This window comes from Alnus glutinosa, chromosome 12, assembly GCF_958979055.1.
Source record: "Alnus glutinosa chromosome 12, dhAlnGlut1.1, whole genome shotgun sequence".
NCBI lineage: Eukaryota > Viridiplantae > Streptophyta > Magnoliopsida > Fagales > Betulaceae > Alnus > Alnus glutinosa.
In genome coordinates this window covers 19,082,809-19,107,140 of record NC_084897.1, presented here as the reverse complement: position 1 = coordinate 19,107,140, position 24,332 = coordinate 19,082,809, and the positions used below count along the sequence as shown (strand labels likewise).

Sequence of the window (24,332 nt, the reverse complement as noted above, 5' to 3'; positions counted from 1 at the left end):
CACCACTCATCTCAACATTCCAGCGCCATTTTCTAAGAATCCAATTCCAATACTAACTCCGAGACTCCAATTCCAATACTAACTCCAAGAATTCAAATCAATTACTAACAGCCAAACAAATAGCATTTTACCAACCTACATACATGCAGACATTTACACATCCAGGCATACATACACGTACATATAAAGACGAATACACACACACAAACACACTCATGTATGTATGTATATGTACGACAGTACGTGGAATGAATGAGAATAGGAGCAGTGACCTTTAAAATGGCGTGCTCGGCGCCTTCTTTGACAGCGGGGTGGCGACGGCGAGCTTCGGCGGAGAGAGCACGGAGATCTGACTCCAAGACTGCCATGAAAGCCATCTCTGAAGCTCTCCAATCGTACGTAAGTTCGTCAAATGACTGAATTCTGGGGTTCGGGCTTGGTAGATTGGTACGAGATCAGGCACCAGATCATCGAGATCGGACAGAGAGAAAGGGGGGGAAGGTGCACGAAGATATTGAGCAAGAGACAGATCCGTAGAATGAGTGTTTACACGTGCGGGGCACGCGCGTGGCGTGGGAGAGAGAATGGCGTTTTTGGAGCTTGTGAAACGAGGTGTATTAATTCTTACTCGACTCTTAGGACTGCAATCGAGGTCGAGCCAAATCGAACTTTGATGTTTTGGGATTGACTTATTTAAGAAGTCCTTTAAGCAAACCGAGCTTGAGCTAGGCTTTGAAATTCTTGTCCGAGCTTAGCTCGCTAGATGAATATCCTAATTCAAACTCGAGTTAATATTCTCAAAATGATTGATCCGAGCTCGAGCTCGAGCTCGAAGTCGCCTATTTGTCGAGCCGAATGCCTTATCGAGTATTCAGCTCGACTCAAGTAAGAGTTCATTTCATATTTAACCGGAAAGGAAAATAAGGAAGATTTCTGAAAGAAAATCAAACAAAATAGAAGAAGAAAAGTAATAAAAGGATCTCATCGAAACGGAAACAAAAAAAAATATTAATAAAAAGGAAGGTTGTAGAACCACTCGATAAGGCAACCCTTTCCAATACCCAAACGACACAAGACCACAACCCAAAGGACGGCAAGCGCGTGTGATGGTTTCCCCCACGCCAAAACATTCGAAGGCTGAAGAACAACTAAGAACGACAGTTTTGCTTTATGTTTTGGAAATGATTGAGAAACGAAAATGAACAATAAAGAATGAATGAAAAAGAGATGAGGGGGTGATGTGTTTTGAAAAAACTGAAAAGGCGTATTGTGTGATGTTTTGGAAAGGAAAAAAAAATAAAATAAAAAAGACTTCATATGACTAAATGTGTGACGTGTGGTAAAGGTAATTGAGAATATGAGAGTAGAAGAAAGTCTGGCCATTTGAAATAAGGACTACTCGAAAAACCCCAACTACAACGATAACACATTTGCCTTCTGACCACCTCATATAAGCAACACGTGGCTTAAAAAGAAGAATTCTCAAGTGAGTTACGTGATAGCTTATCTACTTTTCCAGAATGTGTCTTTTGATTCTTGGCTTTGAGAATTTGAAGGAAATTTCCATTCAAAAAACATAGAGCAATTCAATATTTAGTTAAGCATTTTGCTAAACGTGGAGCTAAGATGAGGCATTTTGCAAAAAGGTGTTCCTTGTTATACGCACATTCTTCCAACAGTTGCAATATTCATCATAAAACCAAATTAGATAATAAAATGTCATTATATATTACATTTTATACTTTACACTTATATTTATAATTATAATTATAGCATATTAACATACAATATACTTATATAATTTTAATTTCTAGCATATATTGATATTTTAATTAATGAATAGATGTTTGATTTAATAAATTAGTATTAACTTGTATTAATGATATGGATAAATGTCTAATAAATCCTTAAGTCGGAGCGCCATTTGAATTCGATCCCTCACTTTTTAAAAGTAAGTATTCAGTGCTTAACTTTTTTTGCGAATTTGAAAATGATCATTCCGTCATTTTTCCATCCATTTTTCTAACTTCCGTTAGGGTGAGTCATCATTTGCCCACGTATGCATAGACAACTCATACTAAAAACGACACCGTTTTTATTTTCAACTTTACACATTAACCCCAACACGTGCGAAATTTCTTTTAAGCAGAATCCTGAGGCTTGAAAACTGTCAACTCTTGGGGAATGATGCTCAAAAAAAAAAAGTTCGAAGAAGGAGAAGGCGCAGGTGGAATATAAGCCAAATCTGATCAAACCCATGCAAATAAGGTTGAGTAACGGTAATTTTTCTACACCTTAGTTTCAAATCTTGTTTCTTGCAAAAATTTCTCAAAATCCGACTGTTTTGGGTTTGCAATCACCGTCACGGTCATCCTCTTCAATGTCGTATATGAAAGCTAATTTGGGTGTGGATGCATTGACGTGCAAATGCACCATTTGATTTCCATTAAAAACCTTTTGGACGATTGCAAATTCTGGGAGGCGCTTCTTTGGGTGTGCCATGTATGACACACAGAGGGTAAGTGAATTGTACCCCAATTGTTTGATAATATGCCCAAACCAGTATCACCTATGTGAATGCATGTATAACGGGGCAATGTTGTTTTTTTGGGTGTGCCGTGTATGATGCTTATTGTGTTTTTTGTTTTGGTTAGAAAGCTTGGCAATGCCGTTTTTTCCTTTGGTTTGACAAAGCGACATGTCCCCGAGCTAAGGAATTACTGTCTAACTTGCGTAATGAATTGAAGTGCTTGAAGATGTTATACAACTTAGAGCACAGAAGAGGCAACTTACTCAAATGTTGCTGTTTTTGACAGTTGGGTTTATTGCTTTTGTAGAAGTATGGTTGATGGGGGTGTAAGTCATACATTGATAGTGTATGTAATGGTAGTACTTGTAATGTTTTTATCTGTTTGTAATGGTAGTGTGTTTGTGAAAGATGTGTGTTTGTAATGGTATCGTCGACTTTGGCATTTTTGGATGTTTGATGGAGTGAATCTACCACTCCCATTTTGTGACTTTGGATCGTTGTATAATATGATAGTCCTATTATGTGGAAGGTGCAACAATTATATATAATATGAATCATTGTCATCAACATAAATACATCACATAACTGTTTAGGGTAACACGTGGGCAATAAGCTGATAAACAAAACTCATGGACCACATGCGTTCCAAAACAATTATGTTCATCAAACCACAAAACCTTTATTTATCTGTTTGTCATCAACAAAAATACATTCACAATACCAACACAAGCACAATAACACAAGGACAATACTAAATCTGTAATATAATTCCAATACATCCACAAACAAAACTCATGGACCACATGCATCCCAAAACAATTATGTTCACCAAACCACAAACCATTTATCTATCTGTTTGTCATCAACATAAATACATTCCCTACCAACACAAGAACAATAACACAAGGACAATATTAAATCTGTAATATAATTCCAATACATCCCCAAACAAAAGTCAGGGACCACATGCATCCCAAAACAATTATGTTCATCAAACCACAAACTATTTATCTATCTGTTTGGCCGCCTTTGACATCCGCCTTAGATTTTGCCATTTTGGACTTCTTTTTTTTTGGGGGGGGGGACTATGAATTCCTTTGAGGTGTCATAGTCATCTTTACCGTTTGAGAAGATAAATAGAAGGCATACGTGATCCATTTAAAAAAAAAAATCATTTAGCTAATTGTTATAACGACAATTAAATTAATTCTACAATAATCAAAATATTTGTAGCAAACTAAGTATATATACGTATGATTGTAGCTAGAGTAGAGTAGATAGAGACATGATACACAAACATCTTTTGTACATCTCATTTACATCTATTTTTTTAATTAACCATTTGATATGTAAAACACACATGTAGATCATATATATTTAATAGTTGATTTAAAAAAATATATGTACAAAGAATATATAATAAATATAAAAATAACATTTATGGAGTAGATATTATATGATACGTACTTTATTCCCAATGAAACAATATATATATATATATATTGGGGTAGAGACATGTATTTATGAAAAGGTAATTAGAGGTAAAAATGTATACAAGCTGAAGAGTGTGTAGGTAAGCTTTCACGGCATCTCAAGGTGACCACTCCATTGTCAAATGAAATGCAAATATAGAAGACTATCATGCTAGAACTCTTTTCTCTTCCCTTTTTATCCTTTTTCCCTCCCCTTCCCTGTCGCTTACGCCTCCTATGATGTCTCTATCATGCTAGAACTCTTTCTAGCCCCATCCACTTCATCAGAGGCAATTTATTTGCTTTTTATGCTTTCTGTCTCCATAACACAGAGTTTTCCGGTTTCCATCCTCTTCCTCTACCGTGTTTTTTGTGATTTTTGGCTACGTTGTTGGGTCGAAATATTTGGATCTAGATCTACGCTATTTCGTCCAATATTGCATGACACGCGCCTCACTAGTGGGTTCATTGGCATCTTTCGCTTCTACTGATGGTCGCCTCGTTTGCTTTCGTCATCCACGCTTCCCCCTCTAGCCTTCCCCTGCCTCGGTTTTCAGTGGTTCCCGACGGCCCTTGCGATCCTTGCTGGTGGCTCCCAGCCCGCCCCGCTCAACCGGCTCTCTGTTGTTGTTTTAGCTGTTGTTTATTTATGTTACTTGGATTATTGTTTTCCTTTATGTGAAACTACTGCATTTAAAATTGTGTTGGTTAATCTATTTACTGCAATCCTTTTTCCATACTCTAATAACGTTTTTACTATTCCTGCCATATTTTGGTGGTTGTTGCAGGCCTCAAGTGGGGATGCAATTGGGTTTGTCCTGATCTATTTTTCTTTCACTTTTGAAACTACCTTATGCGGCCCATTGAAATGACCGGGTCATTTATTTGTCAAATTTTCTACCTTTTGTAAATATCTCAATGTTGTTTTTGTTGGTTTGGGTCTAATGTTGGGGAGCCCACCCCTTTTTCATTAATAGGATCGCCTACTTCTTATTCCTTTCGGATTAGAAGTGGGAAGAATCTTCCTTTATAACCCTCTTTCTTATTCAATTAGAAAAAAAAACAAAAACAAGAACAAAAAAATTGCTTCAACCAAATGGTAGGGACTTGGGACAAATAAAAGGCATTGCCAGATTTACAAGTTACCATCAATGAATTCATCAAGTTGACCATCAAACTTATTTCATGTAAAATTCCATAAGTTAGGCTCTATCTCTTCATAAACTAGCATGAATAGATCATTCATGATCGCACACATTTTCATAGGGCCCGTCATCTAATTGCTCACTAATTGTAAAACACAAACAAGTTTTACAGGTAAAAATAGGTAGGGTGTAAGTCTACGACTTAATGAATCAATATCACATAAAAAACAATTATCTATGCAGTGACCTCATAAGTTGATAAAAAAAGATTTAAGGTTAAAATAAATCATCGTATAAGATAGTTCTTTAGCAAGATATCAATGTAGGAATGAAATACATTATACGTACGGTTATATGATAAACAATACAATAAAGTTATAACTCAACTTCATATAGTTTATTCAAGCCCTTAACCCTTTTTTTTTTAATAGGATTTGTGCATTCTTGGAAGAACCTCTAATACAACACCAGTGCTCGAATAAAATACAATAGTGGCCACCAACTAGTAACCCGATCAGGTCCGACCTCAAGTGGCCTACGCTACTAGCGATATTGTGTGGTCGTGACTACCATTGGTACATGGTTGTTCCAGTCACTTATCTAGCCCTTTGGATCCAATGACAATAATGTAAACATAAATTGGACCATAGGGACTTGCTCGTATAATGGTAGCTCATAACTAAAAGTCATGTCATACGATGTAATCATACTATGTCTTTTACATGCATGAAATGGTAAAAAAATACTTAAACAAATTTCTTTCCCTTTCCATGTCCATTTCTTTCTTTCAAGTATTCCATATGCATAAAAACTGAGTTCACCTAGTTATAAAATATATTTTCATGCAAGTAGATAACATGTATGTTTCATATATGAAATAGATGCCAACAAAAGAGATGGATAAAAGTATCAATGCCAGGTTCACTCACTTTGATTGTAAGAATAGTCTTCAGAATCAACCTCGAACTCACCAACAAGGTTCTTTGAAAAAATCCTAATGTTATAAGGTTCTACCATACCAAAAACCTACCATAGAACCTTAAAACAGACCAAATATAGTGTTGGAATAGGGCATGATCGATCATGGCAGTATTGGGATTGATCCTGTCTGATGGGATTGATCTTATGCTAGGGTAGGATTGATCCTAATAGGGATGGGACAATTCTTGACTTGTCCTGAGCACTCCCAAACCTTAGAATTACCTATCCTAACCATAGGAAGGCTTCTAAGGGTTTTGAAACTTCTAAAGAATCATCATATACATCATCTAAGGCCTCAAACTTTGAATCTAAGCCTTTATGTTTCTACATCCCAATGATCTAACACAACCAAACAACCCACAAACTCCGTTAACAATTGTGGTCTTTGCTATCCTCAATGCTAAACTCTAAAAATAAACTAACTAAAATCATTATCGAATTTTAAACAGTATTCTAAATGGAAGAAATAGTGAAACCAATCTTATATGACATTATAACGGTTAAATCATCCCAAGGATACTCACCCATACACATTGACCTAGGGAAAATAATTACTCAACACAATCAAACAATAAAAATAAACGATTATCTTATCTTGCAGGGCTTTGAAACTCCAAAACAATAATTTGGAATGACAATACTTCTCTTTCTTTTTCTTTTTCTTTCTTTTTTTTTTTTTTTTTTTTTTTTTTCTATTCGCTTTGACCCACTCACTTAGACTACTTTAGGAGGTTTAGAAAAATGTGTAGGGGGCTAGGGTTATGTTCAGAATGTATTTATAGCCTTACACAATCGTTTTGGAGCCTCTAAAAACCCTAAAAATCGAAAACCATCGAGTATGGATTGCTCTTGAAAAATGGGAGATCGGTCCATAGGGTTTTTGGGACCCTGGGATCAATCCTGTGGTCCCGAGGATCGATCTCCACAATGGGGATCCATGCCCTCTTTTAGGTATCGATCCCCCAAGCCATAAATTGGCCTGAGGGTCATTCCGGGTCCAAAAATCCATATCGTTCAAGTCCAATTTGATTCCCACTAACCATAGGGTTCAAATCACTTTTCTCTTAACTTTGGTTCAGATTGGAGTGTTACAAAATCAACCACATTAAGGCTACATGTTAATTTTTTTTTTAAAAAAATAAATTAAAAAACCAAAATATGAAGGAAAAGGGGGGGGGGGGGGGGGGGGGGGGGGTCAAGGGGTTGGGTTTAGCCACCCCTCCGCCTTTGTAAGGTGGCCAAACTCAAATAGGGGTGGTCGCGTGAACCACCCTTTGGTAGGGGGCAAGAGGTGGCTCGCTCAAGTTCTTATTCTGGTGGGGGTTGCCTCTTTAGCCCTTCCTCCTCCCTCAATTTGTGGCGACCGGATGAGATACCTCCCTGAGGGTGGCCGCCCCCCTTGCAACGGTGGATGGTCCTAATTTTTGTTTTTGGTTTTTTGTTTTTTAGTTTTTGGTTTGTGTTTTAGTGTAAAATAATAATTTTTTTAACAAGTGGCATCTGATGCGGTAAAACTGTTTACATGGCATTCTCTTCTTCTTCTTCTTCTTCTTCTTTTTTTTTTTTTTTTTTTTTTTTTTTTTTTTTTTTTTTTTTTTTTGGTGAGACATCCCTAGAAAAACAAAAGGCAGATAAATTAGCAAAGGTCAATTCTTATTTTTTATCGCATCAAGATTTGAATTTCCATGAAGAGATCGTTTTCTTTTCTCTTTTTGCCTCGATCTAGGTTCGTTATAATTCTATATATATATTTTTACAATGTCAACATTAATTAATGGCAATTTCACCATCTTGTATATATTTAGAGAGACAAAGAATCTGAGGCTTAGTGAAAGAGAATGAACAATTTAAGGAGATTCAGTGGCAGCCGTTACAAAAGGCAGAGGTTCTCCATATTTTTCTGGCTGAAACACAATAATTAAGCCCCTGCATTTTTATTTTTAGAGATATCAAGCTTTCACATATTTTTTAAAGAAGATACTTGAATTTCAAACCGTCTCAATTTAGGGTATTCATTTTTTGAAAAGTCAAAGTCTCAATTAGAGATCATCCGTTAGGATTTTCTGTTAAATTCCATTAAAATTCCCAAAATACCATTGTGTTTATTTAAAAAAATATATATAAAAATTTTCAAAGATTTAGGCATTGGTATTTTTGCAAATTCCGTTAAATTCTAACAAACACCTAAATCCTAGCAATTTTCTTTTTGAAAAAAAGAAGGGTATTTTAGAAATTTCGATAGGATTTAACAAAAAATTTAACTGAGGACCTCTAATTGAGACTTTTTGAAAAATAGATACTATAAATTGAGATGGTTTAAAGTTCATGTAATTTTTTTAAAAAAATAGTGAAAGTTCGGTACCCTTAAGTGAAGTTTTTTTTTTTTTTTTTTTTTTTTGTTTTCCTTGGCCAATTTAAGCCACACCCATTTCTATAAATTATTGAGTATTCATAGCATCCATCCTCTTATGCACATACACACGATCACAGGGAGAGGGAGAGAAAGATGGCAAAAGAAATCATTATAGGGCTGATTCTGTGCATCATAATCTTGGAGACCGTCAGCGTAGCAGAGGGAGGCAACGACCTAAAACAATGGTATATAAATTGCGTAAATAAATGCATCAAAAAGTGTACAAAGCGTTGCTTCTTGATTCTCTGCGACGCCGGTTGCAGATTCGTGTACTGCAACCAATCAGGAATTGTAGTAATGTCCAACGGGACATCTCCAGGTGCGCCATGATATAATTACATACCTGGATAACATTGTAGCATAGTAATTAACCAACGTATGCATGGTTATTCAGTAAATTTAGTTATACAGCCACGTATTGATTCTTAGATTTGTTAGAACATTTCTTGGCTCAGATATTTTATATTATAAAGGGGGGTACCTATCAACAAGACTTTTGGGCGTTTCGAGAACCCTTCGGAGGGGTATCCATCTCCTTCGAGGGGTCAAGCTTTTATGGAGTTTTTTAGCATAAGAGCAGTGCTCCTGCCAAGTAAAGAGGCAGTTAGAGGGTTTCGGTGATAGGCAGAAGACTCTCCGATACTTAAGTTAGCATATTTGTGTTTGGAGTGGAGATACAAATGTAAGGTAAATGTGTGATTTTGAGGAACTTGAGAGAGAGAGAATTAATGAGAGGAAGAGAGCAAGGGAGAGAAGGAGAAAACTAAGAGATAGAGAGACCGAGAGAGAAAGAGAGAGACCCGTCCTCTGCCTGGTCCCCCGTTTTTATAGGGCCCCCTACTTAACAAATATAATCTTACGGGGGGACTAACCTGAGATATTTATATTCTTAACAAGATTTTTGTTGGTACAGTTTTTGGTATGGACCGTATGGTGACATGCCGCCTAGTAATTCATTGTCGCTTTGTAATATGGACCCTATGGTGACGCATCGCCTAGTAATTTGTTGTTGCTTTGTAATTCACCTGCTTACTTCACCCACTTTGATGCCTAGGTTAATTTTCGATCAACAATTTGGGAGCATTTAGAGTAGAGTAAACTCAGAGATTGGAGTGTAAATTTTTACCTGGGGTAGCAGCCTATTTATAAGCACATAGTTCTAAAATTACTGGAGTGATTGAGTGCAATTAGATTAGGAATCTGAGTCCTAAATTGCATAGACTTTAGACTTGTATGAGATGTTCGGGATATGAGTATTTTACTGATAATGGAGAATCCTATAAGAAGAAATTAACCCATAAATCCCAAGTATAGTTCTCTGAATGCTTTCAAACATCTTCTTGTAAAGTCCGAGCCGAATTTATACGTTTTGATAGTATGTTTGAAGAAAAGTCATTCTAAGACGCTTGTACTTCGAGGCGTGGGGGTCTCAAGATATTTTATATGAATAATGATTCAATGCCACCCAAATATATAACTTTTCACCACATTTCCTATGTGGCAAGGTAGTCCCCCACTACTTTTTGAGTTTTTTTATTTTTTAAAAATAAATGAGTAATGATTCACTACCACCTAAATATACAACTTTCCACCACCTTGTCTATGTGGCAAGGTGGTCCCCCATTTTAATTTATTTTTAAAAAATAAAAAAACTTAAAAAGTAGTGGAGGACCACCTTGCCACATAGACAAAGTGGTGAAAAATTGTATATTTAGGTGGCATTGAATCATTATTCAAAATAAATTAAGGTGAGGACCACCTTGCCACATAGACAAGGTGGTGAAAAGTTGTATATTTAGGTGGTAGTGAATCATTACTCATTTTATATCTTGAGACGCTTTTAGTCCAAGGTCTTTATAGTCCGAGGTGCTCGTATTACATGACCCAGTAATATGTACTTGATATGATGGTGACCAAGCCGAGAGATGCCGAGTCAATTTGACTTGCTGGGCTCACTTGTGTTCGGGGATGATAATCTTCTCAACAATTTTTTTTCTTTAGTAATGACTGCTTCAATTAATCATATATCTTTTTACGTTTTTAAATTGTAATTTTTTTAAAATAAAATCTAAACAATCAATTTTCAGCGATTTAGTTCAAAATTATAGTTTTAATATGTGAAATCGCAATATCAAACATATTCTTAAAAAAAAATAAAAGAGAGAAAAGATTGCGAGAAAATCATCTTCCTAAAATTAACCTTTTGTTATTTGCGTTTTGTGCAGGGGCAGGGACAAACTTGCCTAAAGGCCCTGGTCAATCAGATTCGCCCATAATCGCCCCGACCCCGAGCCATCGCTAGCCAGAATGGCGCAGCCCCTCCCCTTCCCTGAATGTTCTTTTTGGTTGGAAAAGGAACTAGTTGTAAAATAAGCATACATAATTTTCAATATATCTCAATATCTTAATTATTATATTTTATATATTAAATTAAAGGGTTAAATAGGGTTTTTATACCTTTAGTTTAAAGTTTTTAATTTTTCTCCATGTGGTTCAATACGTATCACATATGAGAAAAAATCGAATTGGTATTTTTGTTAGTTTTTCCTTAAAAAAAAAAAGGTATGCCACATCAGCGCCACTTAACACCATTAAAAACGTGACACCTATCCCATATGCCATGTAAATCGTTATATCAGCGCCATATCATTGCCACATTTTTATTTTTTATTTTTTTAAAAAAATGGTTAAAGACCTTTTTGGTACATGTGGTTTAGGAACTTTATTTTTTGATACTTCAGTTTCAATTCGCATTGCAGATGGTACCTGAGAGTTTTGGGAAAAGACTGAATTGGTACCTCTGTTAGTTTTTTCGTCTAAAAACTAATGGTTTGCTACGTGTCAAAAATTTAAACTTTAAAAATTAATAAAAAAGTTAAAAATAATAAAACTTTTTTTTTAAAAAAAAAGTAAAAAAAAAAAAGAAGAAGAAAAAAAAAAAAAAAAGATCCACCCCCTTGGCCGGTTTTGGGGTGGCCGAACCACCCCTAAGGGCCAAATAAATAAATATATATATATATATATATATATATATATATATATATTAAGAGGTTTTGACCACCACCAAGGGCCAAAGAGCGGAAAAAAAAAAAAAATGTATTAATGAGTTTTGGCCCATGGAAGTGATTCGGCCATCCCCAATGACCAAAGAGCAAAAAAAACTGGAGATACCAAAAAATAAAATTTTTCCAAATTATAGGTACCAAAAAGATCTTTAACAAAAAAAAAAAAAAAATGAAAAATGAAAAATCGTTAGGCCACTGCTAGTCTAGGGGTGGCTGAACCACCCCTTGGCGAAAATGGGGGTGGTTTAGCCACCCTCAAAGAGAAAATGGTCCCAAACCCCTATTTTTATTATTATTTTTCTTCTTTAGCCCTTGGGGGTGGCCGAACCACCCCCGTGGCCCTAGGGAGTGGTTTAGCCGCCCCTAGGGGGCCAAACCACCCGTGTATTCTAACATTGGAGAAATGAGGTTTGGCCGGTTTGAGGTGGCCGAACTACCCCTATGGCCCTAGGGGTGGTTATGCCACTCCCAAGGGCCAAAGAGAAAAAAAAGAAAAAATTGGGGGGGGAGGGGGGTTGGCCCTTAGGAGTGGCCAAAGCCACCTTAGGCTAAATGGAGGTGGCCGAAGCCACTCCCCAGGGCCAAAGAGAAAAAAGAAAAAAAAGAGAAAAAAAAAATTAAAATTGAGGGGAGGGGGGTTGGCCCTTAGGCCACCCCAGGCTAAATGTGGGTGGCCGAGCAACCCTTGAAGCCACCCTCATTTTGGCCAAAAGGGTGGTTTGTCCATCCTTGTCAATTTTTATTTTTTATTTTTAAATATATGGCAGAGACATGGCGCTAATGTGATGATTTACTTAGCATATGGGACATGTGTCGCGTTCTTAATGGTGTTAAGTGGCACTAATGTGGCATACCATTAGTTTTTGGACGAAAAAACTAACGTATGTACTAATTCGATCTTTTTTCAAAAATCAGGTACCATTTGTGATACGAATTAAATTACATAGGCAAAAAATAAAAATTTTAAACCACATATACCAAAAAAGTGTTTACCCTAAATTAAAAGTAATGCTATTTAGTAAACTACTATATGACTGTCATACAACTGAGATTGACGTGACAATTAATGAAAATCAACCCTTAGTTTTTTTTTTTTATAAGTATTGATCTAAAGACTGATTTTCACCATCACATTATCAAACTGTATGACATTCTTATAATAATTTACTATATTGTAAGCCGATTTTCAAAGGTAAGTTCTACTCAAAATTAAGTACTACGTCACAGGTTTGAGTCACAGAAAAGGCAACCTATGAGATTGAGTAGGCCATCGTAAATGTCAACAGCAGACATCAATTCTATATTATGATTTTAAGTGATTCATATGATTTAAGTATAATATTAATCATGTATATATAAACTCTTTAACACTCGCCCATTGTAAAATTGCTTTCAAAGAAAAGGGCAACACAAAATTTGTATCACTTTTGTTTTGTATTGTCATATTAATCAACTAATTATTTGCCTTACGGGGCAAAACATTCGAGCTAAAAAGTCCAAAGCGGCTTCAACCCTATTAGAACTATCTGTCCCACATGGAAAACAACAATGAAAAGGCGGAGTAGTGCGACTATAAAAAAGGAGCAAGGAGCGCCATTCAAACATACTTACCTGGACGGGGTCAATGGGTGATCAAGAAGGCCCATGGCCTAGGCTAGTGACCTCCATTGCACTTAGGAGGGGTGCTCGCCTAAGATCTGCCCAAGTGGTAGAGTCTACGTCATAATTTGTGATAGTGGGGGCCTGCGTCCGCGCGGCCCCCGTCAATTCTGAAACCCAAGTATTTTTATCACCAACCTGAGTTCTGCTGTGTATTTGGGTTTTAGCAACGAAGAAGATAATATAATTTGATTAAAATAGTCTCTTCAAAAAAATTTAATTCGACTACAAAAGTCTCTTCAATTTTTTTGAAAATTATTTCCAGTTTTCAAAATCTTAAATTGTTTCTAAGATTTAATCTCTATTATTGTACGTATATCTTAGAATTAGAATTTGGACATTAGAGTTTGTTGGTACTTGGTAACCTCAATCTATCACTAAATGTTCTTAAATTTTAGTATCCGATTGTTGGTTTGATTTTGGCAGACCAGATTGGCCTGAATTTGAATAGTACGGCCGAAACTTCGGCAACCTTCACCGGAATTTGGCTAACCTAAATTCTTGCGAATTCGGCTAGTTTTCAACTGCCTCCGGAATTCGGCCGTACTAGGCCAAATTATGGCGAAATTGGCTGAAATCTGGTGAAAGTGGCTAAAATCATAACAGCCGGTGACAGAATCTCGTCACCGGTAGTTTTTCACTGTCGGTAATTTTTTCGTAAGAACTCAATGCTAGAAAATATTTTTTTAAAAAAAATCATATTTTTTTTTTAAAAAATAATTTCGTTGAAAATATTTTACGACGAAAAACATTTACTTCGAAACAAATGGAGCAAAAATATAAAGATTTTACTCAACGACAAACAAAATATAGGGAATTTCTCATCATTTTACTTATATATATATATAAAACACAGTTATCGTCATTTCAGACATATTCAGTCAATCAAAAGTCATGTTTTCTGCTTCATGCCTAATGGAATCAAAGAGTTCGGACGACAGATAACGCTCTCCAAAGCTCGGAAAAATCACCTGCATGCCAAACAAAGTCAAACAGAAAAACAGATATATTTTTAGATAATGGAATTAAAACATTTTGAAGCCATCATATTTTTTTTTTCCTTTTTTTAATTTTATTTCGTGCAAAAATCCATCCAAAAAAATGAACACAGAGGGACAGCTGATCAGTATGATATTACAGCCACAAAAGCAGAAGCTTTACAAAAGTAATGGACAGCTTGAAAAAACTCATCATAGTATTCTGAAACATCCTTCACTACCTAGGTTAGGATAAGACAGTTGTAGAAATATACACCCTAGAATTTGGGGTGAGTCTGGTGAACCAAATAATTCTGTGTGAAACATACTTAGAGGGTGATTAATCAACCTAAGTACTTAAGACTTACAACAATCAGTTTTCCAGTATTTTCTGGCCTCTTTGCCAGCTTTATTGCAGCAGCTGCTGCAGCACCAGATGAAATTCCCACCTACAAAACCACGCTCCCACATTCATCATAGAAATTGAAAATAATAAAGACCCGAAAATGAATAATAATAATAATAAAAAAACTTTAGAAATGGAGTGTAAAAAGTTCCTAGAGAATCAGTGCAGGTAATCTTAAACAATCAACATACCAGCAAACCTTCTTTCAAGGCAAGCAACTTAGCAGTTTCAATAGCTTCCTCACTTGATACCTGAAAAAGTTACCAAAACATCAGCGAGTCATTTAAAGGAAATTCATGCCTGGATTTGCAGCTAACAGAGATCAGAAATATTCCCTTGTAAACAATAGCAGCCACTTGTCACAATGCTTCAACAGATTCAAAAAGAAAATACTATTGAAAGGTCTCCATTCAAAAGTATAATTGCACTTCAAGCGCCATATATAACTATCACAAGGATTGCAACTTTAGTTTGAACTTCTTATGGGAATGTCTAAGGCCCTGGCCATCTTAAGAGTTGTCCTCTTTCATTTTGAGGTAAAAAGTATTATATCAGACACTAAACAATTACACCAGTCTTCGCAAACTCCAATCAGAATATCCAATTTTCTTCAAAATTCAGATGTCAATATGCTCAAACTTGTCCACGCACAAGAATTCTTTATTGTTGTCTAAAAGCATTTCTGTCATTGATTCTAAAATGCAGACATTTGAGTTTGGCAGTTTGAAATTAGTTTAAGAGAATGACTCGTTTCATGGAAAACATTTGCTTTTTCTTTTCCATGTCTCGCTTAACAGAACCAAAATAGGAAAGATATACAAAAGTTTTCCCAGAGAATTCTCCATTTTTATTCTCAAAATATTTGGTAACTATGTGATTTCCAAGAAAGACAATTTCTGAACCCGAACCAAGCCTGATAATATATTCATTTCTAAAATATACTTCAGAAAGTGGCCAAAAAATCTTCAGAAAGAATTAGATTTCTTCGTGATATAAAAGACCAGACCCATTGCAGGCCCTATAAAGCTGATTCACATCTAGATGATATGCCTTGGACTAAGTACAACTAAAAAGAACCCTACTAGTATATGACTGAAATAAAACTAAAATTAAAACAAACAACTCTCTAAGACTATGATTAAATAAATAATACTAAAAAAAAACTTCCTTGGGCAAAAACTTAAACAAACCAACTCCTTGATGCGCTTTTGTGGAGCCTGATTGTCTGCCCTTAACATTCAGAATTTACTCATTCATAATTATCAAAAAGGTGACAAATGAGTTATACCTCTATTGCAAGACAATTCTACTTGTATTCCCCATTATTATGATGTATTCTGACTATGCTCATGCTGGTACTTTTTATTCAAAATGCAACAATAACTTACAAACTATAGCAGAAGCACATATTTTCAAATGTGAAATTGAAGTGAAGGCCAATAAAATGGTTCCAGACTCACTTGAATAACCTCATCAAGCAGGTTGACATCCAGAACAGGATGGATAACACCAGCACCAATTCCTTGGATCAGATGCATACCTATTAGACGTGAGGGCGTGCAATATATATGGTTAGAGAACTGTCATTGACAATCGATGCAGGTGAAAGAAGCCATATAGGTTTAACTAAATTCATTTATGCAACCCCAATTCAACAATAGATTTGACTATCAAAACATGTGCAACTTCAATCTGCATTAACGAAAAAGACTTGTCTTCAAATTCTGATATTAAAAATTAGTTTGAAGTAAACCAAAATGGATAGATTGCCATTCTAGTTTCAAAGAACATTTAAATTCTGAATTTACCAGGATTTGTACCAATATGGAAGTGATTCATAAAATCATTACGCTATGGACTTATCAATTACAGATGGAACTTACTGGCATTTACATGCACAAGCAGGCTTATTAATTCCCCCGAGTTATTACTAGCTTTTGATATATCAACATCAGCTGCAGATAATTGTGCCATATGTTCTAGCAAATCAAAGTTTAATCATCTTTACTCAAGATACCTTGATGATCTCAAGCTAAGCTGGTCCAAGCCTATTTTTTAGGTTAACAAAATGAGATCCCCTGAATTTAGAAATATAATTTTAGAATTAACATATAAAATTACAACAATATTCTTGGCGGTAATTTTTTTTGATACTAATGAAACTTGGTGCTGGACTCAAACTGTACCAATTAGGGGTGTACACGCGGTTATAACCGACGATTATTGGCTACAGCTAACCGCCTAGGTGGTTATTACATTTTACCAACCGCAACCGCTAACCGCATAGGCGGAGACGGTTATTTTTATAACCGCCGGTTAGCAGTTATTGACTAAATAACCGGCGGTTATATAACTGCTTTTAATTTGGGCTTTCGGCCGGTTTTTGGGCCCCGTTTTGGTCACTTTTGGGCTGATTTTAGTACAGGTTTTAAATCCAAAAATTCAAATACAAATACAAATCCAAAATCCAAACATTACAACCAAAACATTACAAATCTAAATAACCAAATACAAACAAATCTAAAACCCAAACATTACAAATCCAAAAAAAAATAATCCAAAACATTACAAATCTATATAACCAAATACAAACAAATCTAAAACCCAAACATTACAAAAATGTTTCGATTCCAAAGAAAACACTTTTCTTTTCATTTTCCAAATAAATCGAAATGAAGCGTTCGAGAGGAAGCTAATTCTTCGAGAAAGATCCACCAAAGAACTTGAGCACACAAAAAGAAAAGTCATATTTCCCTGAAATGTCTTGCTGTTCATTTTCACCGGCGAAGCACCGGATCTCCATTCTCTACCTTCTAACAATGCCTTGCCGTTCATCCTCGAGTCTTAGTATGAGAGACCACCAAGAAAACTCCATCTCTTGAGAAGCAAAACCAAAACCAAAACCTAGAAGATTCGCTAGGAATTGAAATTCAATTTGTATTTTTAACCCTAATTGCTCTCGGAGCTAGTAAGCGAGAGAGAGAGAGAGAGAGAGAGAGAGAGAGAGAGAGAGAGAGAGAGAGAGAGAGAATGGGAAAAACGAATTGAAAGAGAGAGGACGAGAGTGGGACCTAGCCAACCTTTTGCTGTTTGAAGCGCTCGCTGACCTGGGGGTGAAACGTGAAAGCCCGAAAGGTGAGAGGTTAGAGGTGAACAAAAATGAAGAAAGAAGTGAGGGCCGGGAAGGGAGGGAACGTGAGCGGCCAAGGTGACGGGTGAGGCTGAGCGGCGGCTAGAGGAGACGAGAGGTGAGGAAATGAAACCTAAACCTAAAAGATGGTCATATATATTGTCAAAAACGGCGTCGTTTTGGGCATTCAGCAATGCCCAATACGACGCCCCTCTCCCAACGTTTTTAATTTTTTAATTTTTAATTCATATATTCTAATATATATATATATATAAGTGGTTAGCGGTTATTAACCACTTTTCCCAAACCCTATAACCACTAACCGCCTCCGCCTAGGCGGTTAATAACCGCTTTTAAAATAGGTTAGCGGTTTTAAAGCGATTATAACCACTCCGTTTGTACACCCCTAGTACCAATACAACAATTTAGGCCCAAGACTCAAGAAAATTACTAATAATGCTCCAAATTGATATATGCAAAATGTGTTACTTACTGATGCTCTCAAAGTAATTCCTCAAAATATGTAACACCCTTGTCCTACGTTGGGAAGATAAGAAGTAACCCACATAGAGTAGGTGGTTTATTAAGATAGTCATGAGTACTAAGTCTCACATTGTCTAGTTACTAGGTTAAATTGGGCTTTATAAGGGATTCTAGAGAAGCTCTAAATTGACTAGTCCTTTTGGGGTGATAGCGTAGATGTGGCTAATGCTTTTCCTTGAGTCGTTACAAATGGTATTTAGAGTCACTTAGTAACATCAGATCATGTGGTACTGGAGCACCACATGACGTGGCAAAACGATGATGTCAAGGGCTTAAGAAGGGGAGTTTATAACACTCCTGCCCCACATTGGGAAGATGAGGAGTAACCCACACAGAGTGAATGGTTTATAAAGACAGCCATGAACGCTAAGTCCAACATTGTCTAGTTACTAGGTGAAATTGAGCTTTATAAGGGATTCTAGGGAATCTATAAATTAGCTAGTCATTTCAGAGTGATAGCACAGATGTGGCTAGCGTTTTTCCCTAGATTGTTACAAAATAACACTATGAAAAAGTTGCAACACTTTGGGTTTAGTTTTCAAAAATATTTTTCACACCACTCAATATCTCAAACTGTTATATTCTAAGGAGTAAATTTTTTTGATACTAATGAAACTTGGAAATCTGGCACTTTTTTTTTAATACTAGGTGTTCTAAACACATTCCAAGGACACACAAGGGAAAAAGTACTGAGAAAGAGTAAAGCATTAAGGACATGTACAAAAAAATGTTAAACTGACCAGGCTGTCCTCCATTCAAGACTGCGCTTTCAACTGGTTCTACCCCAAACACCTAGACATAAACAAGAAAAAACATACCATTAGTAAAACAAAATAGGAACAGGTACTCTCTCTTAAAACCCACAAACATGTATACAAGTCAACCTTGATCTCTGGGTTTTTCTCCTTGAGGAAATTCCCTGCACCAGTTACAGTACCCCCAGTCCCAATCCCTGCAACCAGTGCATCAACTTTCCCTCCTGAATCTCTCCATATCTCTGGACCAGTGGTATCATAATGGATCTAAACAAAGATTCACAGAATGATCAGTTAAGTGTGTCAATCATCTATCCACATCACAAAATATTTGACACAAAGATTACCTTCGGGTTGGAAGGATTTGCAAATTGATGAAGCATATAACTATTTGGTATTTTACTTAGTAGCTCATTGGCCTTCTCCAAAACGCCATGAATGCCCTTGGCAGGATCTGTAAGGTACAACTCAGCTCCAAAAGCTTGGGGTACAATTCTTCGCTCAAGACTCATTGAAGCTGGCAAGGTAAGTATGAGTTTGTAACCCTTAATTGCTGCGACAAATGCCAATCCAATGCCAGTGTTACCACTAGTAGGCTCAATGAGGACAGTCTTTTGCCGCCATTCAAGCATGTCAAGAATGAAGGCATGTTAGTTAACTGTTCAATAATATGGCCAACATATCTAGCAATATGAAAATATCCCTTATATAATCAACATGATTTGCTTAAAGGAAAAGTAAAAATAGGGGAAAAAAATAACTCCAGCGTGAGCATCACTGAACTGTGAACAAATCCCCGAGAAAAAAAAACTGTTTGCTGGGGCAGTTTTGTTTGTTATGTTGTTTAGTCAGCTTTCTTTTGGCTGGCCTTTTGGGTGTATGGTTGAGCTTGGAGTTCAAGCTTTCTGCTGGAAGGTGTAATTGGTGTTTTTTGTGTAATTGAGAAGTTACTCATAAAAAAAAAAAAAAAAAAAAAACTCCCGATCTAACTGTTTAAGTCATAATGAGGGTTAACATTTATTCATCCAAAAAAGAGAAAGGGTTAACATCAGCATAGAGTGTGTAAAATGTATATAGGATGTGCAATGGAACTTGTATAACAGACAAAAGCACATAGCTGCCATCACAAAGACAATTTTAGGTGTAGGGTGGGATGGGTTGCAGTTCTTCTAGAACAAGAGAGGCAAAGTTGAATTTGTATGAACAATTTAAAGAAAGAAAAAAGGTAGATATGGGGAATTTTAAATACTAACCTTCCCTGGAGTAATCAGACCCTTATCTTCTGCATCTTTAATCATACTGTACGCAATCCTGCATGCCGAAAATTTTATCCAAATGCATATTATGCATTAGTCCCAACTAAAGATTCTTAAAGAAATCCTCTAGTTGCTAGATCACTCTAATATTAAGCAAAACACAATCAATATATATAAAAAAAAGCCCCAAGATATTTACCTGTCTTTAACACTAGAACAGGGTTCCATCATCTCAAGCTTGGCAGCGATACGGGCTACACAACCATCAACAATATTGTTGAGATATACCATTGGTGTATTGCCTATCAACTGCACAAGTCATAAATTATGATTAGTAAGATTGAATTTGAGAAAAAGAACCATGAAAAAGAATTAGTTCTAATGATAACGTAATACTTCAGTAAGATCTTTCTTGATTGCACACTTGTCCTCCATGTTATCTTTTCAAAAAACCTGCAAGCACAAAAAATAAATATGTGAGAGAGAAAACCTTGAAGATGTAAAGTTGCAATCTTACATATATTACAAGAAATGATTAAGGGCACATTTTAACAAACACGAAACATACACTTACAGCAAGATATCCACGGCTAAGCTGAAATTCTCAATATCATGTAAAACTAAAAATAGACAGAGCAGAAAACAGGATCATAGCAGATTTTTTTACACAAGAAATTAGTAACCAAAATAACACAAAATTAGTAACCAACAAAAAAAAAAAGGCAAAACAAATGTCAAAGTAAATATGTGAAACACCCCAACAATGCAGATTTTCAAATGAATAACCAAATGACAAAAGCCTTTTCTTTAAAATTAAGAACCAATCTACATAAACAGGGGCACAAAACAGAGATATATCAAATACTCAAAGTCCAATAGGTCTTTCCATCACAAGCCAGTGCACTTCAATCTCAACAGGCACTCAACATGAATAGAGCACAGATGGGAGTAGTAGCCGAGAAATGTCCAACTACCCGATCCAGGAAAAGTCAAACAAAAGCTACAAGTTAAAAATAATTAACAAATAAGGAAGCATGCGTTTTATATTTATCTTTGCTGTCAGCTGACACATTGTTGTTTGGCCTTCTTCGAATCTTCTGGGCGTGCATGTTTTGGTACATATTTTTGTGTTATTTTTTCTTGGGAAGTACAGTGGAACTTTCAGTCACCAACTCCCTCCTCAGTGCTTCGAGAAATGATTGAGCGCCACCGCACATACCACTCCTCACCACCTCACTTACGTGGCAAGTGTTTTAAAAAAAACCTGGAACTCTAATTTTTTAAATACTCTCCTTATTTTTTTCCCCACCTCCCCAATTCCCCCCCCCCCCCCCCCCCCCCAACGCTGAAACCCGTCTCCTCTCTCTCTCTCTAGCTCGCTCGCTCTCCGGCCGGCCGTCCATTTCCTCTCCTTTTTTCCGGCGGCGGAATCCATCTCCGGCGAGGTTTGTTTGTACCGTCTCTCCCTCTCTCTCTGTGCTCAAATCCTCCCCCCCCCCCCCCCCCCAACCGCCGTCCCCCCTCTCTCTCTCTCCCTCTCGCTCTACCCCAGTTTATCACAAGCCACATGATTTCCATTTCATATTCAATTTCGCAGCTACAGTTTTGATTTCTAGGTATTTTGTGGGAATAAGGAGGCTTGTGGTCCTTGATTTGGTAGGGCATTATTTCTCTTTGTTGTTCAACTTCAGTTTCAGTCAGATGAAATGTAATGGCCGATCTGGGTCAATATGATCCTGTCATTCTTTTCAGCTTTAGCAAAAGGGAATGTGAACTTCACGCGAGAGGAGCATGCTCCTGATTTGTTATATGTTTCAAGGTGCTAACTATGGTTAGATTTTATAGAAAAATAACTTGGAATTAGTTTTGCATTCCTAGAATCATTTTTGTGATTTGCAATACTTGTAGATATAATATAGATTCATTTCTTTTGTAATTTTTAAGTATTTCAAGTGACTCATAAAACAAATCACTTTTGAATGTTCTTTTCAGAACATTGTTATTCTAGTCCAATCGATTCTTAATTGCTTTGACCACCTCAATAATCACAATGAAACTATTTTTTGAAGAGCATAACAATGAAACCTTAAATGTCTATAAAATAAACTATAATAAAGAGATCCAAAAAGAGATATTCATAAAAATGTAACGTAAATGTCCACAAAATCAACTATTACATTATTTCATAAAAATCATACACGATTTCCTAACATGAAAGTAATGATATGCATAAAAAAAAAAAAAACGGAAACTTTCGAGCTCTGCACCAGTAATATTATTGTCAGAATAGTTAGAATGGCTATCAAAGAAATTAATTCATAAATTCTCATTTTGATTGAACTCCTTTTTTTTTGAAAGGCTATCAAAGAATTTCACGCTACAACCACTACTTAAAACATGTTTGTAATTGGACCAACTTAGTTCACTTGCAGATTTGTATTACCAAGAAGGCATAACCTAGAGCTAAAAATAGTAATTTTGGCAAAAACATGCTTACATCGTATTTAGTATAGTTTAGTTTGATATAACAAGGATGCTATAAATCAGCTTATGTTAAACTAACAAAAAAAAATCAGATTATGTTAAACTAATTTCATGAACTCAAGAGTTGTCTAATCACATCCTAACAATCAAAATGACACAATCAAGTAACACTAACAAAGTTATTCCAAGCTAACACAATTAAGATGAATTTTTTTTTTTTTTTTTTTAATAATGAATAAATGAAACTATTATTAAAATAGTAAAGAAACAAACAACTCTTCCAACCAGCAACAAGAGCAAAAAGCTCTAAACACCAAAACACAGATCAGCAGCTACAAAACTGCAACCAACAACTCAACAAAGAGAAAAATGTTAGAAATAATTAAATAACAATTATTTCTTTAACCTAACATGCGCAGCGGAAAATTAAATAGAACAGTTTTAGGCATACCTTCCGCCATTGTTGCTCAAGCACTCCTCCAGAACTTCTAAGAACAAAATTATGAGGTGTCTTCTAACCTATGCCTATTGCTTGATGGCTGTACTGATGGTGTACACATACACTCTATTTATAGGCTAGGTTAGGGACCCTCAAATGGTAAACACCGTATTGTTTCCTTCCATCAAGGAAACAATATTGTTAATTGATTTTTAAAATCAATTAACCGATTCCATATTTACGGTAATCTAAATTAATAGAAATAATCATAATACCGTATATGTTTATTAAAAAAATAATAAACATAGCAAACACCGTAAATGTGATATAAAGGTCACATAAGGGAATAATATCTTACATTCTCCCACTTGGCCTTTATGACACATGACCTTATGGTATTAGGTTCTTTAATTTGGCCAATCACTTATGGAATCCTCCCACTCAGATAAGAAATGTTTCACACGAATCATGGCGGTAAAACTATTATAAAATTAGGTCGTCCCTTCCATGTATCACAATGTAAAACACTCCTTACATGAGTACCTTATGGATAATCAAGCTTTATGAATGAACTTCCTATAAGTCATTCGGGTCCAACTTTATTTATCATCATGGATAAAATAACAAATATGCACAAAATCTTTATTATCATAACTTTATGTCCATAGACCAAAAAGAGACAAACCAAGCGAAAATGAATTAATGAGTCTCATATATTCCGCATGACTTTATTCTTTCTTTACCGGTAAACTTTAAGTCATGGGATCCGCAATCATTAATTCAGTACTTATATGCTCAATAGACCATTTATGTCTCTTAATGTTATCTCTCGTACTGAGATACTTGATGTCGATTTACTTCTGCTTCTACTCTTTATTCTTATAAAAGAAGATTATAGTAGAATTACTGTAGAGTATCTTTATGGTCTAACTGTAAAATCGACAATATTGAGACTTTCAACAAAATGTCTCAACCATCATGCCTGTGTACTAAATTCATAGCATGCTAGAATTTTAGCTTTTTTGGTAGACGTAGCAACCATAGTCTGCATACTGCATCTTTAAGATATATCTCTCA

The 24,332-nt window shown here is 35.9% G+C and overlaps 2 protein-coding genes and 1 non-coding gene across 8 annotated transcripts in view; 1 reads left to right on the top strand and 2 right to left on the bottom strand.

Annotated features, from left to right (window-relative positions):
• The window catches only part of LOC133851003 (uncharacterized), a 69,162-nt gene extending 68,551 nt beyond the window's left edge, over positions 1–611 (bottom strand). For both annotated transcript variants that reach the window (XM_062287288.1, XM_062287289.1), the window contains exon 1: positions 273–611. In XM_062287288.1, the coding sequence (XP_062143272.1) occupies positions 273–377 (105 nt within the window). In that variant the 5' untranslated portion in view covers positions 378–611. The remainder of the gene's footprint in view (positions 1–272) is intronic.
• Positions 612–13,209: 12,598 nt separating this feature from the next.
• LOC133853062 (U1 spliceosomal RNA) lies at positions 13,210–13,370 on the top strand. Its single transcript, XR_009896189.1, has one exon. It is a non-coding gene; the product is annotated as a U1 spliceosomal RNA (small nuclear RNA).
• A 703-nt stretch (positions 13,371–14,073) lies between these two features.
• Positions 14,074–21,327, bottom strand: LOC133851683 (cysteine synthase-like). 5 transcript variants are annotated; one of them, XM_062288214.1, is made up of 11 exons: positions 21,198–21,327; positions 20,729–20,785; positions 20,532–20,641; positions 20,330–20,387; positions 19,424–19,687; positions 19,206–19,343; positions 19,062–19,113; positions 16,109–16,188; positions 14,840–14,899; positions 14,611–14,691; positions 14,074–14,236 (listed from the first exon to the last, which is right to left on the bottom strand). In XM_062288214.1, exons 2-11 carry the CDS (start codon positions 20,765–20,767, stop codon positions 14,147–14,149), a joined length of 972 nt encoding a protein of 323 aa, XP_062144198.1. In that variant the 5' UTR covers positions 20,768–20,785; positions 21,198–21,327; the 3' UTR covers positions 14,074–14,146. The 5 variants fall into 5 exon arrangements, with proteins under 5 accessions (XP_062144198.1, XP_062144201.1, XP_062144202.1 ...); XM_062288217.1 differs by having other exon boundaries at positions 20,729–20,786; positions 21,220–21,304; XM_062288218.1 differs by having other exon boundaries at positions 21,202–21,288.
• Between the last annotated feature and the right edge of the window lie 3,005 nt (positions 21,328–24,332).

Bases quoted from the DNA above. Each gene is read 5' to 3' on its own strand.
- LOC133851683 (XM_062288214.1), bottom strand. From the start codon at position 20,767: ATGGAGGACAAGTGTGCAATCAAGAAAGATCTTACTGAA. The intron at 20,388-20,531 runs GTAAATATCTTG...TTCGGCATGCAG, and splicing joins TGTTCTAGTGTTAAAGACAG to GATTGCGTACAGTATGATTA. The intron at 14,900-16,108 runs GTGAGTCTGGAA...TAACTTTTTCAG, and splicing joins TGCTTGATGAGGTTATTCAA to GTATCAAGTGAGGAAGCTAT.